The following is a 17,904-nucleotide window of genomic DNA, read 5'->3' on the forward strand; positions in this document are numbered from 1 at the left end:
AGAATAGTGGGGAAATTGGCCTGTTTGGAACACCTGTTTTCTTTAGAATTGACAAAGGGTCATAATCCGGTCCTCCTTTAGAATATGATTATTCTTTCCAAAGCAATTGAAAGATAATTATTAAAAGTGCATGTAACATTTTGAAAATTACAGGAGTGCAATAGAAAATGAAGGAGCGATGTATGCCCAAAATGTGAACAAAATTCATATGAACCAGTCACTAAATAGGACCTGATGGCTGACGCTTTTCTTGTGCCTATGATGACCACTTTGTTATAAATGGGTCAGCATGAGGCTTGTTAACTGCATGCAGGCTACCTCTACTCAGTCTGAGCTGTGTAGCTTTGTCAGAGGTGTGCAAAATCCCCAAGTCCGCTTAAGGGAAATATGACAGTTGACTTATTATGAGCAAGGAGCTGTCATGGGCACAAGGAGGGAAATGGCCATCAAAACAGGGCACTGACCCCCAGACTGTGAGGAAGAAGTGGAATGTGTTTCATATTCTTTCAAACTGCCTATCAACATACCCTAGCTTAGTAGGTTTTTTAATAAAAAAAAATACACTCTGACATGCTGGTTCATTTTGTCTCCAAAACTGGTAGCTGTATTTAAGGTTCCTGTCAGGAAAAGCCACAGAAATTTGGATGGTTGTGAGTAGGACCATAAAAGTTGCTTCACCGAAGGGGAGAGGTTTACTTAGGGTTAAACCAACCTGCTCTATATTCTTCCTTGACTATAAGCAAAATTTATGATGAAGGGTTTGTGATAGCTAAGAGCAGGCATCCCCAAACTCGGCCCTGCAGCTGTTTTGGGACTACAACTCCCATCATCCCTAGCTAAGAGGACCAGTGGTCAGCGATGATGGGAATTGTAGTCCCAAAACAGCTGGAGAGACAAGTTTGGGGATGCCTGGCCAAGAGAATTAAACATTCATCTACACTGTGAAATGTATGCCACAGAGCATTACTTTCATGTGGCTTAACTCAGGGATTAATATATACGTATTATTATTATTATTATTATTATTATTATTATTATTATTATTTAGGAATGCTGAGGAATCATTATTGGAGCATCGTTAATCTCAACTGATTTTCCCAATTTATTTCTTTTTCCTGATTTTTGTATTTATTTGTTTGTTTGTTTGTTTATTTATTTATTACATTTATAACCCAGCTTTCCTCCAAGATGCTCAGGGTGACCTACAGGGTTCTCCTCCAATCCCCAGTTTATTCTCACAACAACCCTGTGAGGTAGGTTAAACTGAGAAATAGTGACTGGCCCAAGGTCACCTAGCAAGCGGCCCAGCTTAGGATTAATTACTTTTAGATATGAAAGATGAGGCCATAAGTTATGGCAGTGTTTCCCAACCTTGGGCCTCCAGATGTTTTTGGCCTACAACTCCCATCATCCCTAGCTAGCAAGACCAGTGGTCAGGGATGATGGGAATTGTAGTTCAAAAACAGCTGGAGGCCCAAGGTTGGGAAACACTGAGTTATGGTGACATACCACAGTGCAAAAATGTTCCCACACACGCGCAAGCACACACCTCTTATTCCCACTCTAAACAATGTATATGTCTACTTAACGAAAGCTTTGTCTGACCATTTTAGAAACCCCTCTACTGTGTACTAATGTTGTTTTGCTTTATTATTCTGCCCGTGTTTGGAAAAGTGGCTTAAAAAACCCTCCCAAAACTTGCTCAGCTTAATTCAAAATAAAGATTGCAGGCTTACATGACGACCAGCAGTCAGATACTGTAGCACCAGTGATAATGTAAAGGCACAACTTGCGAGTAACCAAGGAGAGCAGATAAATTTAGAGGGCCCTTGGGAACTTTCCCTGCTCCACACTTCAATGATGAACAAATTTAGAAAGATCCCACACCGTTTCAAGAATTGGCCTGAGTCACTCGACAGCCCTTCTCAAGTTTCAGGCCTAAGTGGAGAACCTCCTCTCAGTTTGGCTGCATCTCCCTCCAGAGCCATTTGGCTAAGCTGATTTGACAGCAGAGCTGTGGTGCAAGTCTGTGGCTACGTTCACATGGCCAAAGATGGGTTTGTTCTGAAGCTGACATCGGGGTGCTTTGCTCATTTCAGTACCATGGGTACAAAGTTACATGACGGCTTCCCTCAGCATCTGCAGTAGAGAGACGATAAAATAGACACGCTTAAGCTACCTTGTGAGGGAGGAGAAGCAAGCGGTTGTAGCACAACAGGTTTTTACTTGTCACTACACTACATTGTCTCTCACACACAGCAAAAAGCAATTTGGCCCTGGGCTGACTATGATTGAGGGACACAGGATGGACGCTATTTTGATTCATTTTGAGAAAATCTTGACTGGACAAAGGAAATTCCTGCCCTTTCCCACTGTGACAGTCTGGGGTGGGGAAAAACTAAATGGTACATTAAATGGACATAAGCATTCAATGGGTTTTGTTTTACTTTGAAAATAAGAGCAGTGGGTGATTATGGTGGTGTATTTTCACCAGGATGGTAGAGCAGAGGGAGGAAATATCAGTTCTCTCCTGATCTTCCTCACAGTTACTATTTTTTTTAAGAATAAAAACATAGTATGCTAAATGCAATTAATTTCTTCTTGTCTGGCCCACGGACTGACAAGAGGAACCACACTGTGTTGATCAAGAAACAAAATTGGTACAACCGCTCAAGCCTTTGGGTATGTGCTTCTCCTGTAATTTGCGTACAATCCTTTAATGTGCAATTTTAGTGGAAATCCTTGAATCTGCTAGCAGAGGCCAATGAGGTTTTGACTGAAAAAGAGAGAGGGCGGTGTGACATGGCTTAGCTGTCCAATGGTAGCTAGAGACTATGAGCCTGGTGCATTATGAGAGTCTCCCATTAAGAGGAGACGCCGGGTGTTTGACAGCTCAAGTTCCATCATGTGACATAGGTCTAGGAGGCATCAGTATCAGGGCTTGGCTGCTTAGGTTTAGCATTTCTTGCACGAAAATAGCTGCCACGCCAGGTGCAACTTTCCCCACCGTGTTCAGTTTCAACTGCAAAAATCCCCTTTGAATAAGCCTCTGGCAATGGAAAACAAAGTGCAGATCAGGGTTAGTCCTCCCCCCCCTTTCCCTTTTTTATGTAATTGCATGATTTCAATGTAAACATTATGATATAAGTGGGAGAGAGAGAGAGAGAGAGAGAGAGAGAGAGAGAGAGAGAGAGAGAGGTTACCTACAACTGTTCTATAACCAGTCCGGTATTTGTGCAAGCTTCTCTTCTGAATCAATGTCCACAATGCTTTTAAAGAGACAAGTGTTTCTCCCTTTCTCTGTGCTGCAAATAGAATAAAGGCATCCATTATAACGAGGCAGTGCACATAAACCATACATTAAAGTTTTATTTCAGTTCAGTTGTCAGTGGCCATCTCACCCAAATTTTACCTGTTAATATAAAAGGTCCTAGCCACCAAAGCAGAGATAAGCTTCACCTGTGCACTTCACAGTTGGTTGGGGTTTAAACGCCTGAACATTTCAAACACAGACAGTCTCAGTTTTGAAATATGAAATTTATGTATATAAATTCTTTTCAGTGCAAGCTATAAAATAGACCAGGCACAATGAAGCTAAAAGAAAGGGGAAACATATTCTTTTTAAAAAAAATATTCTATTGAGGAAGAGAAAGAGAAAAATCTTCATACAGTATGGAACAAAATAAAAGGAAAACACACAAAGGCCCCAAATGTAAACAGGATGTTACACTTGGCAGGTGATGATGCAAATCCCCAAAATAAGAGGGAAATGCAAATTATTTTTCCCAGCTACAACACAAAGCAAACTGCAGCTTTTGCACATTTATTCAAGCAATGCTCACATGAAGGGAGTGAGTTTTGGTAAGGAACATGCTTTAAAAAGGAGTGCGCGCGCACACACACATGGTGCCCTAACAGTTTCAGACAAGGATTGTCTGTTCTTTACATATTTTGGTTCCCCAACTGGACGCACTGAGGAAACGAAAGCTCTAGTTCACCTTTCTGATACGTTCCTCAATTTGATGCCAGTTCAGGCGCAGGCTTTAAAGCCAATGACCAGAGCAGAGGCTCACCTTCCTGCAAAATTCTCCCTTGCTACACCTCTGCTGAAAACAACCCCAATCCGTGCAGGCCACAGCTTGCGGTGTATACGTGTGTAGGGTGGGGTGTTACTGAGTGCTAGATGCCAGCCTTACCAGCTTCCTCTGGTTGCTCAGGCAGAAGGTACAGATTGGTCTTGGTGCCGTTGCTGTGCCACCGCCCTGCAGGAGAGGCTGGTATTGCAAGCAGGGCTGCCTCGAAGGCAGCTGTTCCTCCCCCAAGCTCTCGCTCTGTTGCGATGGCTGCTGCTGCTGCTGCTGTAGGAGCAGCATGTTAGCCAGGTGGGAGATGTAGCTGGAGGCCAGGCGCAAGGTCTCTATCTTGGACAGCTTGCGGTCTGCGGGCTCGGTCGGGATGAGGGTGCGGAGGGTGCTGAAGGCTGTGTTCACGCTGTGGGTTCGGTCCCTCTCCCGGGCATTGGCAGCTTGCCTCTGCTTGCTCAGCCCGCTCAGCCGAGGGCTCTTCCGCTTGCGTTTCCCTTGGGCTCCGGTGGAAGTCAAGGATTTTCCGGAGCTGCTCTCGCTGCTGCCGCTCTCCAGTTCCTCCAGGTCGGATGCAGCACCCCCGCTCGACTTCATGGTGAGCCCAGCAGCCCCTCTGCCCCATCACTTTTATGCACAGCAGCTGCCACATTGCTCCTGTTAGCATCAGCCGCTGCTCTCCCAACTCCCCTCCAGCAGCAGGGTCATTTTTTGAATGGTTGCTCCTTTTAGATCTAGCATATGGTTGCTCTGTAAATAAGGCGAAGGAGGTGGAGCTGCCACCTCAATGTAGCTGCACAGCTACGCCGGAGCTGTGCACCTGTTTCCCCCTTGTCATGTAAAAATGTGCAAGCTCTCCGGGAAGCTGCAGTGAGCATGTGCAGTGGGGAAATGGAAGCCCTTTCCCCAACCTTTGCCCTCAATTTCAGCAAGTGCTTTATCCTCCCTTCAGGTGCTTGAGCAGGATAGAAAGAGCCCCCCTTGCCTCCCAGAAGCTGCTCCAGTATCTTGCTTCCCAGTATTAAGAGAATAGCCACTTGCTAGACATGGAGAATCAAGGTTTTCCTTTCAGACACCATTTTTACAATTCACAGTGACTACATATTTAAAATGTTGAAATACTGTACATAGGAAGCTGCATTATACTGAATCAGACTATACTGAGTCCATATAGCTTGGTACAGTGGTACTTCGGGTTACAAACACTTTGGGTTACAGACTCCGCTAACCCGGAAGCAGTACCTCGGGTTAAGAACTTTACCTCAGGATGAGAACAGAAATCGCGCGGCTGCAGCAGGAGGCCCCATTAGCTAAAGCGGTACCTCAGGTTAAGAATGGTTTCAGGTTAAGAACGGACCTCTGGAATGAATTAAGTTCGTAACCAGAGGTACCACTGTATTACCTATAGTGGCTGACAGGGCCTTTCTCCAGGGTTTCAAGAAGGAATTATTCCCAGCTGTACTCTGAGGCAGTGGCGTAGCATGGGTTGTCAGCACCCGGGGCAAGGCAGGTAATTTGCGCCCCCTAACCCTGGATTTGCGCCCCCTAACCCTATCCCTAACCCTAACCCCCAGATGTTGCGCCCGGTGCAGCCGGCACCCCCTGCACCCCCCATGCTACGCCACTGCTCTGAGGACACCAGGAATTGAACCTGGGACTTTTTGCATGGGAAGCAGATGCTCTACCACTAAGCTACAGTTCTTCCCTGGTTTCTACTGTTAGGAAAGACATGCATTTCTGGGACACATTTTTAAAAGTGTAGGTGTTACTGTCACATCCAGGTACATTCATGCCTCCCCAAAATTCATATACCTGCTTCCATCCATTTCCACACACAAATACTCTGTGTATCCACCTTCTTTTCAACAGGCTTTTGAAGGAATAGCTTTAATATAATAATTCACAGATTAGCCTTTTTGTAATACTTTGCAAAGCACTCATAGTACTACTATTATCTTGACTTAAGCTGATGGGCATCTTACCTCAGTCATACAGTTTGCATGACTGAGGTTTTAACATATCATATCATTGCTATCTATCTATCTATCTATCTATCTATATCTATATCTATCTATCTATCTATCTATCTATCTATCTATCTATCTATCTATCTATCGTCTATCTGTCTATCTATTTATCATCTATCTATCATCTATCTATCATCTATCATCTCACAAGAAAAATATATAAAGTTAAATGGAATGGAGAGAATTTTTGATGAATAGTTTTAATGTAATTAACTGCCATATGTCCAGAATTTCCCGGACATTCAAAGGCGGAATTGACATCTGGAGAGAATTTCCGAAAGGTGGTGCTTTGTTCCAGATCTTATACAAGTCAGTCAACAGAGCATTAAGCATATGCCTTAATTATTTGGGGTAATACGTTTACCACCAAGGTCCTTGAATTACAGCCCTTCACCGCTTCTTGATTTGGACTGTGTTTTCATTCTTTCCAAACTTCATCAGGCAATTTTAGGCCCTGTCAGCCCCTACTGCCCCCAACTTTCCCTATAGCCAGTCCCCCTGTCACAGTCATTCTGTCACCTTCCTGTTTACCAAAGGTACCTTTCTGGCAGATGTGCTAAGGGTGTGAAAGCAGGGTTGGCCAATCCCATTTCACTACCTGAGGTGAAATGGGAAAGTTCTGCTTTCCCACCACTGCTGCCGAAACCTTGCTTACTGGGGTCTTACATCATTATCGTCTTCTGGTGAGATCTCAAGTGGTCACATGACACTCTTTAGAGCTTTGCAAGATCTTTCTCGAAGCTGCTGCTGCTGCATAACCTTGGTGATGCCCCATGGGATTCCTCTGCCTGAGGTGACTGCTTCAGTCTACCTCATAGACAGGCGAGACCTGTGTGAAAGAGATGACTACTCCTTGGGCCTCAAACAAGAGATGTTCAACTTGAAGACTCCTGGGAATGGTAGTTTATCGAGGTCTCCATGTTCAAGGTCCTAGTAGTCCTGGCATCTTACATTTCCTATTATGTTTGAGCCACTAACTGAACTACAGTGGTACCTCTGGTTAAGAACTTAATTTGTTCCAGAGGTCTGTTCTTAACCTGAAACTTTTCTTAACCTGAAGCACCACTTTAGCTAATGGGGCCTCCTGCTGCTGCCGCACCACTGCCGCACGATTTCTGTTCTCATCCTGAAGCAAAGTTCTTAACCCGAGGTACTATTTCTGGGTTAGCAGAGTCTGTAACCTGAAGCATATGTAACCCAAGGTACCACTGTATAAGGCTTTCAGATTTAAGCAACCTTCTCCTATGCAGCCCTTTGTTGCTGCTGCTTTGATCGCAAAAAGCTCAACCCATGAGAGGGGGAAAGGGCCTTGGTGAGGACAGCTCAGAACACGCCAAAATTATTCATGAGCTGAACTGCAATTCAGAATGATTTGGGTTCATGCCCTTAATTTCCAAGCTGTGGGGGGTCATTTCTGAATCACCCTCCTTCCGAAAATCTGCAATGTCATACCATGAACTGTTTGCCTCCAGTCTCAAACAACTGGTCCCCAAGATGGGAAGGTGTGTCTTCATGTGCATCATATAGTGCATGCAGCCAGGTCAAGGGTGTCTGGATAAGCACTGCAATGAACTTTTATATAAACACTGACCAACATGCCAATATAAATGCCTTTCCTGCATGTACATAGACCTCTTATCATTTTGAACTGGACAGATGATGGCTGGAGGAACTTCTATCACTTTTTCTTCCAAGCACCAGTCATGCATACTTAATATGGACCATTTTTGGCCATTTTCAAAACATGCCTTCCTCAACCATTTACTTATTAAAAGGTTAGCATTTGCACTCATTCATTATGCATGGCTTTTCCATAAAAAATGACAGCGCCATCACACTTTAAAGCCCCAGAAAGGTCACAGTCCAGGTTTTCCCAGCTGAATCATCTGACTGGCACTCAAACTAATTGCCAGAACTAAATAACCATTTTTACGTGACCCCCCTTCAGAAGATTATTGTCATTGTTTGTCTAAATATTGATCAGCTTTTCCACTCTAGTGTTGAGTTACCAGAGATGCCTCCTTCTTATCACAAATGCAAATACTCCAAAATGGCCAGCTGCTTTGACATTCTTGGCCTAGTGTGTCATCATGCCATCTTGCAAACATTGCTAATGCCTATTTGTGGTTTCGTGACTGCCACACAATAGTCTCACTATTGCTGTGTGATGCAGTCCTTCAGGCTCAGCATTGATGTTTCATGGTTTAAGCAGAGAAATCCACAGAATTGAACATAGCCAGAAAAACACACTCCACAAATTGTGCTTCTTGTGCAATGCATTCATTATTCACTAATATAATCATTGAAATGACATATTGATAATTGATTTTAGTTAGGCTTCATGTGGCTAATTCCAGGAGAGCAAGGAGGGTTTTAGTTTGTGTTTCTTGAACAGTACTACCCAATGCAACATTGGCCACCTTGTACTTTTTGCCTATTGATGGGCAAAATCTCCTTTGCTTAATTTGGAACCAACTGGTACTGAGAAGCTTTTAATGAGGCTTTCGTTCTTTTCCAACAGTGTGCAGCTGTATAGGACCCCAAGAGGGAATATGGGAGAAATATACTAGAAGATTATAAGCCAGTATATTTTCTCCAGGTTTGGAATGTTGGTGCATGCACTCTTAAAGTACCATGTACATGACCATATTGCTCCCTGGGAGTCACTTTTTAGTTTAAACTGCCCTGTGCCAGCCATAGCGGAGAGTCTCCTGGAAATCCATCCAGCAATATTCAGACACATACAGAAGAATAAATCGAAGAACAGTCCACATTTCTTGCCAGATTCCAAGCAATTTCTGTAGTTCCTTATGTATACTTGCAGCATCATGGTCATATCATACCAGTCCTTGTATTTTTATAGGACTGCCCTTTGCTGTTTGACATCTGAATCCAGGAAAATGGGTATAACTGAATATTTCCCTCTCTCATAACAAAACCAGCCCAACATCAACACACATAGGTTTCAGGGGTTGGTTTTGTGATAGGGAAATTTAATAAGCACAAGCCAAAATGGCAAGGTGTCAAATTTTATTCTAGTATTTCATACCCTCCAACATTCCTCAGATGAAAGTAGGGACATTTCTCACTCCCCTTCCCGCACAACTGACCCCCCCATTTTTGTTGCCCCCCCCAGCATTTCTTATCAGAAGAAGGTTGAGTGCCACCACCACTACAGCAATGGGACACACCACACACACCCTCCACCGTCCCTTAATCCCAATTTTATTTTTTATTCTTTTCTGACAAAAAGAAAAACACACACCAAACAGGCATAGTTAGACATGGATGCACAAAGCATTTTAAAGCAAGCAAGCAAGCAAGCAACTCCAAGACTCCTTGCACTCTGCTCTGCTCCATCTTGCTTCTCGTCCAGGGCAGCCCTGTCCTCTACCTGCCCCTCAGAATCAGTGCATCCACAGGGCCTCGGCAGCTGCAGCCTTCCTTACTCCTTGCCCACTCTCCAGCAGCCACTACAAGCTGCCCAAGGGAGGAGGCCCACATCACCGGCCATGGAGAGGCTCCCTCACAGCCACAGCTGCCACCACCAGCAGCTCTCAGGACAAGCACTGGCTCACACTCCTCTCTGAGCTTAGCAGGTGGCTCTGGAAGAGGAAATAGGGACTTTGTGGGATCAAATTAGAAGCCGGGATGGTTTTCATAGTACCAGGGCTGTCCCTGGGAAATTGGGACACTTGGAGAGTATGGCATTTTAGGACCTATTTATCATAGAAAGCTTGGAGACCACACCAGCCAGGAAGTTGGACAGAAATTTCATTGTCTCTTTTAAACAGGAAGAACAGAACAGCTACAGGAACCCCTGATTCCACCAATACAGCAAATTCCAGTGCCATCTAAGCCCTATGCAGTGTTCAGAAGGGGAATGGGAAACCAGGTGGAGGCAATGTGCTATCTCTGCTCCCCCTCCACCCCCCATAATTCCTATTATCCTCAACTTGCGGAGGGTGACTGTGGAAGGTCCCTGCAGATTTTAGAACTCTGATTTTCCATGGTTCTCAAAAGCATAGGGAACCTCCACAGATACTGGAGGCTGCCCCCTGCAGTCAGCTCCCCACTTCCAAGTTAAGGGTAATGGGTACAATGACAGAGAGGGGTCAGAGCTTGCATGTTCATCCTCACTGCGCTCATGTGTTTTCTGACCAACCTGCATAACTTTCCACACACCCTTCCTGAACCTCTTTACTTCTTTTTTTCTGAATTACGGAAGGGAAACTTGCAGAAGGACTTGAAAGGAGTGAAGCTTTGCAGCTGATACAACAAAGAGCTAATCCAGTGATTAAGGACAAGAAAAGAGACTTAATGATCCTTGTTTTTAACCCCAAGACTGCTTGAAAGTTCACTAGAGAACTCAGAGAGGCTTGTAAAACATCAAAAACGTTGGTGGCTTTAATTGCTTCATTATTGATTGAGATAACATTTAGGAAAGCGCTGTGGGGAATGAATCGCCTTAAGGAAGGTGTAATAGCTCAGAGCTGGCATTGTTGCTTGCAACTAATAACATAGGCAAGACTAAGTCTGTGCAAATCTCTCATCATTTTACAGGCAACATTTTAATACCCAACTGACAAAGTACAGTCATGGAATTAATAGAAAGAGCCCAAAATTTAATCCGACTCCATGTCGTAAGGGCTCCTCCATAATAAAACTTGTTTATTCAGTTTTCATTCTGATTCACTTGCACAAAGCTTGCACGACTCTGTGAGGTCTTTATTGAGCATTGGTTCTCATTGGTTTATGGGCTGCTTGTACAACAACAAGCATTTACCCTGCACTCATTCTGATTTGCTTGCTGGGTATTTACCTGTCATTTTGGTGTATTTCACCATCACTTTCCTAACCACAAAAGTCTGGGTCTTTTAGAGTGGATTTGTCGTGCTACGATGACAAAGCACATTACTCTACTTTAATTTCATAAACCTAAAGTCTGAATCCTTCCTGCAATATAACGACAGTCTGGAGGTTAATAATAATAATAAATTTAATTTATACCCCGCCCTCCTCAGCCAAGACCAGGCTCAGGGCGGCTAACAACCAATAATAAAACAAGCTGATTGAAATACAACTTAAAAAACAAGATTAAAATACAACATTAAAACATTAAAATGCAGCCTCATCATAGGAGGAGAAAGGAGAAAAGAAAGAGAGGGAGGAAATCAAATTGATTCCAAGCCAAAGGCCAGGCGGAACAACTCTGTTTTACAGGCCGTGCGGAAAGAAATCAGATCCTGCAGGGCCCTGGTCTCATGAGGCAGAGCGTTCCACCAGGCCAGAGCCAGTGTTGAAAGGCAAGAACATCCATTCACTAATCAACACAAAATGGCCCCTGCAGATCACTATGCTCCTTAAACAGATAGAAGGGGTTTGAAGAGCTGTGTTAAAAGGGGGAAATGGCTTGGGATTCCTTATACCAAGGATGATAATCCTGTGGCCCTTGTGATGTTGTGAGGCTATAGCTCAGGCATAGGCAAACTCGGCCCTCCAGATGTTTTGGGACTACAACTCCCATCATCCCTGACCACTGGTCCTGTTAGCTAGGGATGGTGGGAGTTGTAGTCCCAAAATATCCGGAGGGCTGAGTCTGCCTATGCCTGCTACAGCTGCTTTCATTCCTGACCATATTGATGGAAGTTAGCATCCAGCAACAGAAAGCAAGTGATGGATTCCCCAGTTCTGACGTATACTATGGACCCAGAAAACCCTAAGATTTCAAAGGAAGCTTCCTCAAGCCACAGTTTGTGAACCACACAGAGTTAATGCCTGGAACAAAAGAAATAACATGTAAAACTAATAATTTCACTTTATGCCTTCATTCAACTGCACCTGAATGCTGAAATTGGAGCCTGCACTTTATAAATTTCTTTCACAACACCAACACTTTGGGATCATCTAAGGCTGCATACACTAAAAGCACATTTACAACATTTCACTCTGTCTCCTCAAGAACTGCAGGAGCTGTAGTTTACCACTCACAGATGGAATCTACACACATATAAAAAAATGCTGTGAAAATGCTTTTTTAAAAAAAAGTTTTGAAAAATATATTGAATTTGGGGACCAGATGATCCAAGAAATTAAGGTCGGAGCCAAACAATATAAACTTAAGGCATTTGCAGATGACTTGGTGTTGACATTACAGGAGCCAGAATCTAGTACGAAAAGGATGTTAGAACTGTTTCAAGAATTTGGTCATGTGGCAGGTTTTAAACTGAACAAACAAAAAACTAAGGTTTTAGAGAAAAATTTGACAACAATGGAAAAAGAAAGGTTTCAGAAGGAGACAGATTTAACTGTGGTTAAGAAAGTGAAATACCTAGGGATTAACATGACGGCTAAAAATTTGAATTTGTTTAAAGATAACTATGAGAAATGTTGGATAGAAGTTAAGAAAGATCTAGAAATTTGGTCAAAATTGAAGCTTTCCTTATTAGGCCGGATCGCTGCTATAAAGATGAATGTACTGCCAAAAATGTTGTTTTTGTTTCAAACTTTACAGATTGTGGACAAGATGGATTGTTTCAAGAGGTGGCAAAGAGATATTTCTAAATTTGTCTGGCAGGGCAAAAAGCCCAGAATAAAATTCAAAATATTGACTGATGCTAAAGAAAGAGGGGGGTTTGCCCTGCCAGACATGAAGTTGTACTATGAATCAGCAGCATTCTGCTGGTTGAAAGACTGGCTACTTCTTGAGAACACTGATATCTTGGATTTGGAAGGGTTCAATAATGCTTTTGGGTGGCATGCATATTTGTGGTACGACAAGGTAAAAGCTAATCGAGCATTCAAAAACCATATTGTCAGGAAAGCTGTGTTTAATGTCTGGATAAGATATAAAGACTTACTGGAAAACAAGACCCCAAGGTGGTTATCACCTATGGAGGCTAAGGCTTTGAAAAAACTCAATATGGAGGCCAAATGGCCGAAATATTGGGAGATACTAGAACAAGACCGAGACACATTGAAATTGCAGAGTTTTGAGAAACTAAAAGATAAAGTGCGAGACTGGTTACACTATTATCAAATTAGGGAGGCCTTTAACGTGGACAAAAAAATAGGCTTCCAGGTGGAAAAATCGAAATTAGAAACAGAATTGTTAGAACCTAAAACTAAGATACTTTCGAGAATGTACAATTTGCTGTTGAAATGGAATACTCAGGATGAAACAGTTAAATCAGCTATGATTAAATGGGCACAGGACATTGGTCATAATATTATGTTTGCAGACTGGGAAAAGTTGTGGACCACCGACATGAAGTTTACGGCATGTAATGCCTTAAGAGAAAATATTATGAAAATGATCTATAGGTGGTACATGACCCCAGTCAAGCTTGCAAAAATTTATCACCTGCCTGACAACAAGTGTTGGAAATGTAAGGAAACTGAAGGAACATTCTTTCACCTTTGGTGGACATGCCCAAAGGTTAAGGCTTTCTGGGAAATGATTTATAATGAACTAAAAAAAGTATTTAAATATACCTTTCCTAAGAAACCAGAGGCCTTCCTTCTGGGCATTGTCGGCCAAATGGTGCCAAAGAAAGATAGAACACTTTTTATGTATGTAACAACTGCAGCAAGAATACTCATCGCAAAGCATTGGAAGACACAAGATTTGCCCACTCTGGAAGAATGGCAGATGCAAGTGATAGACTATATGGAGTTGGCAGAAATGACTGGCAGAATTCGAGACCTGGGAGAAGAGTCGGTGGAAGAGGACTGGAAGAAGTTCAAAGAATATCTCCAAAAACATCGCAAAATGTTTGAATGTTAAAATGATGTTGGATATAAAGATAATATGGCATCAGTGACATAGTAAAAAGAAATATGTAAAAATGTTTTAAGGAAAAAAAAGGGTAAGACCAGAGTAAAATTATGTCGAAACTAAATAAAGGAAATAAGGGATTAAGTTATAAAGAATTTGCAAGATTGTATTAAAGAGAAAGGGGAAATAGAAGACATAATAGGTTGGAATGTATAATATTGATTAAGATTTGAAAAAGGGTAAGGAGCTGCTAAATTTGATTGAATAAAGGGGAACGCAGGAAAGGGAGATGTGAGGAAGTCAGGAAAGAGAGTTATAAAGACAAGAATCAAAAAACTAATTTTTCTTTAACTTTTGTTCTTTTTTATTTTTTCTGTTATATACTGTGTTTGTTATGCTGTTGTTTTTTATTGTACTTTTTTCTTTTTTTGTTGTTTTTTTCTTGATTGTAATACTTGTTTTACTACATAAAACCATAATAAATATTTTTTAAAAATATATATATATTGAATTTGCCATAGCTCACCATCACCACATCACATTTATATATTGCACTTTACAACTTAAAACATTTTATTTGCAGCTGTATAGCCAAGTCCACAGAGAAACAGTTCCTAGGATTTCGTGGGGTGGGGAGGGTGCTTTAAATGGCCTTCAAATGCCTGGTGCTTACTCACAGATAATTTCCCAGGCACACGGGTTTATCTACATGTGATTCAAGTTACAAGAAAGGAGTTTCGGACTAAACATTAGGAAGAATTTTCTGATGGCAAGAGTTGTTTACCAGTGGAACAGACTCCCTTGGTAGGTGGCAGATTCTCCTTCCTAAGAGGTTTTAAGCAGAGGTTGGATGGCCATCTGACTGGGATGCTTATTTGAGATCCCTGAATTGCAGGGGGCTGGACTGGATGGCCTTTGGGATCCCTTCCAACTCTACAATTCTATGATTTGATGTGTAACTTTTACAGTTTATGAATGGTTGTGCTCTAGCAATGACCTTTGAATTTTAATAGATTAGTTACTGCTTCAAACACTGTACGGAGAATTTGAAATACTGTACAGTAGTAGCTCGGGTTACATATGCTTCAGGTTACATACGCTTCAGGTTACAGACTCCACTAACCCAGAAATAGTACCTCGGGTTAAGAACTTTGCTTCAGGATGAGAACAGAAATTGTGCTCCGGTGGTGCAGCGGCAGCAGGAGGCCCCATTAGCTAAAGTGGTGCTTCAGGTTAAGAACAGTTTCAGGTTAAGAACGGACCTCCAGAACGACTTAAGTACTTAACCCGAGGTACCACTGTATATAAATTCTAGAAATGAGGCAACTTATTTTTACTGCCTGTTATTTACTGGACACTCAGAAACTACAAAAGGCCAAGCAGAAGTGGTGGCTGTGGTTGTGAATACCTTAAGAATATTGGTTCCTCTTGCCAGTTTTGCACTTGGTTTTCGGGTACTATAAAAGGAAGATCTTCATGCTTTTGATGTATTAAACTGCCCGCTTCCAGAAAACTGCAGTGTAGCAAGAGCTTTTATGGATGCACATTTTCAGTGCTCCTTTTCATGTACTTGAAGCGACACTGTGTGAATGCAAAGAAAGCCAATAAAGCATGAAAGAAATGTAATCCGGTATATAATTACGAGCATACTTCTCTTACGCTTGTGCCCAGGGCAGTCTGCACTGCTCCCTCCCTCTCCCCACTGCTTCCTTGAGAGGCCTCTGCAGAGGTACTCAAAAGGGCTGATCTCTTTTAGGTATTCCACCTTGTTCTGCTTTTGCCTTACACTGAAACAGGCTTTTAATCTAGCTAAATGACTGGAACTGTGACCCTGAGCCTTCGTTCTAATTGAGCTTTTCACCGAATTAGGTCTTCGCTACGCTGGATTGAAATCAGCCCAGGGAGGAACTCCCTTGAAGTCTTGTAAAGACATGCCGAATTTTCAACCCCTGTAATTAGAGCGAAGTCAGGAGCTCACCATTTATCACTCCATTACGCTACGTAGCTATCCTATTCACACCAGATACAGGGAGACTGTGAAAGCAGTTATTCCAGCCAGCCATTCTTGCTATCTCTTAAACCCATTGAAGTGGCTACATATGCAGCACACATAAAAAAGGAAGCCTGCTTTTTTTAACTGTGAGAATACAACACACTGTTGTTGTAAGGCAATATTATAAAATGTGCAAATTGAAACTATGATGTGATGAGTGCCTGGTTTAACATTTGAAGTCCATCATACCTTTCCAATGAAATGACATGCCTGGTTTAACATTTGAAGTCCATCATACCTTTCCAATGAAGCCTCTCATATCCTCCAACATTTCTCCGATGAAAATAGGGACATCCTATTCCATCGTCGTCATCATCATACTACTAATAATATTTATACCCCTCCCATCTGACTGGGTTATCCCAGCCACTCTGGGTGGCTTCTAACACATATAAAAACATAACAAAACATTAAAGATTAAGAAGCTTCCCTATCCCATCACATATCTTCTAAAGGTTGCATAGCTACTTATCTCCTTGGCTCAGGGGTCTCAAAACTCCATACCTTCCAACATTTCTCCAATGAAAACAGGGATGTCCTAAGGAAAAGCAGGGCATTCCAGGATCAAATCAGAAAGCAGGACGGCTTCTGTAAATCTGGGATTGTTCCTAGAAAATAGGGGCACTTGGAGGGTCTCAGCGCCTGATTCCCATGACCTACCCCTGTAACTTAGCTGGTAACTGTTGGGTCTTCCAGGCCCTGCCCCTTTCCCAGGCCACACCCCCTTTCCCAGGCTGCACCTCTCTCCAGCTCTGCTCTGCTCTCTCCTTGAGCACTTTGCCTGGCTGGCATGTGTCCTTGAACTACTTGCCTGGGTAGATGTGAGAGTGACCACACAAATGTAAACGTGACATCTGCTGCTCTGACTGCTTTTGCCTTTGGCTGCACACACTCTTTACCTTTCAACTCTCAACCACCACTGGAAGATTGCCCAGGAGGAAAGCAGCTCTCAATTGAAAACATTTCCCCGTTCCTGCTTCCCACCAGCTGTCTTTGTTTTAAAAAAGAGATACACTTCAATACGTTGGCTGACATGTGTTGAAATGGAACATGACCAAAGTAAGATGCCCTGTTCATTTCATAATATTGGAAGACAATGTGCTGGTATGCTGGGAGCTATCTGATTACATTTGATTAATGAGCATCTTGGGAGGCTTTTCATATGTTGTTAAAAAACAATGAGGAAAACTTGAAATGCGTGGCCTGAGTGAAAATGACATGCTCACTCATAAAAAGAAATGACCCAGGGGCCTATTGGCACATGCTGGTTACTTTTACTGTGCATACCTACAAATAAACCATAGGTGAATTAATGTGCCATATATAGACGTGTTCCTACAACACAGCTTATTCCATAAAAAGGCGTTGTAAAGACCTCATTTTTTAAAAAATTCAACCTTCCCAACTCACAATCGTAACAACATTCAATATTCAGCATTATTCCGTAATCAACAGTATTAATCTTCGGCACTAAATCTAGTTATAGCTAATAAGGGTTAATAAAATCTCACCCTCTGAATTTTGCAAGTCCATCTGAAAAGTGAACCGAGCGAAACCTGAAACTGTGAACCCACAGAGTTATAACACAATAGGGGAAATCTGTGCATTCTTATTTATAGCTACAGTTCTGCATTTTAACCTATTTTCTCTACCCTTGCTTAATTTTTGAATGCATATATATCCAATGACCTTTAATCTAGGAAACCTGAAAAGCAAACTGTGGCCAGTGCTCCTTTATATAAACTTTCCTGGAACATAGAAAACTAGCATGCCAAGGGGGAACGATGGAACAGAACACTTTTCTGGTGTTGGAATTGTTTTAATATATGGGAGTGCATTCAGATATTGGATAAGTGGTATAGCCCAGCCCCAAGAGCTTGCACCATGTCATGATCCTGATAAGGCCGACAATTTCTTATTATTTGCCACAATCTGCCAAGAGTTCTTACAAAGTTGTTTTACTCC

General features: G+C 42.4%; 1 protein-coding gene and 1 long non-coding RNA gene across 3 annotated transcripts in view; one reads left to right on the forward strand and one right to left on the reverse strand.

Moving 5' to 3' along the window:
• The window catches only part of LOC309348861, a 120,139-nt gene that overhangs the window by 12,361 nt on the left and 89,874 nt on the right, over positions 1-17,904 (forward strand). The window lies entirely within an intron of this gene.
• Positions 1,500-4,810, reverse strand: LOC309339033 (basic helix-loop-helix transcription factor scleraxis-like). Of its 2 annotated transcripts, none has more exons than XM_081856703.1 (3): positions 4,197-4,810; positions 3,208-3,305; positions 1,500-2,139 (listed from the first exon to the last, which is right to left on the reverse strand). In XM_081856703.1, the coding sequence occupies exons 1-2, from the start codon at positions 4,677-4,679 to the stop codon at positions 3,273-3,275; spliced, it is 516 nt and encodes a 171-aa protein (XP_081712829.1). In that variant the 5' UTR covers positions 4,680-4,810; the 3' UTR covers positions 1,500-2,139; positions 3,208-3,272. The 2 variants fall into 2 exon arrangements, with proteins under 2 accessions (XP_081712829.1, XP_081712830.1); XM_081856704.1 differs by having other exon boundaries at positions 3,204-3,305.

Source organism: Podarcis erhardii, assembly GCF_964252035.2.
Source record: "Podarcis erhardii genome assembly, chromosome: 1".
Lineage (NCBI taxonomy): Eukaryota > Metazoa > Chordata > Lepidosauria > Squamata > Lacertidae > Podarcis > Podarcis erhardii.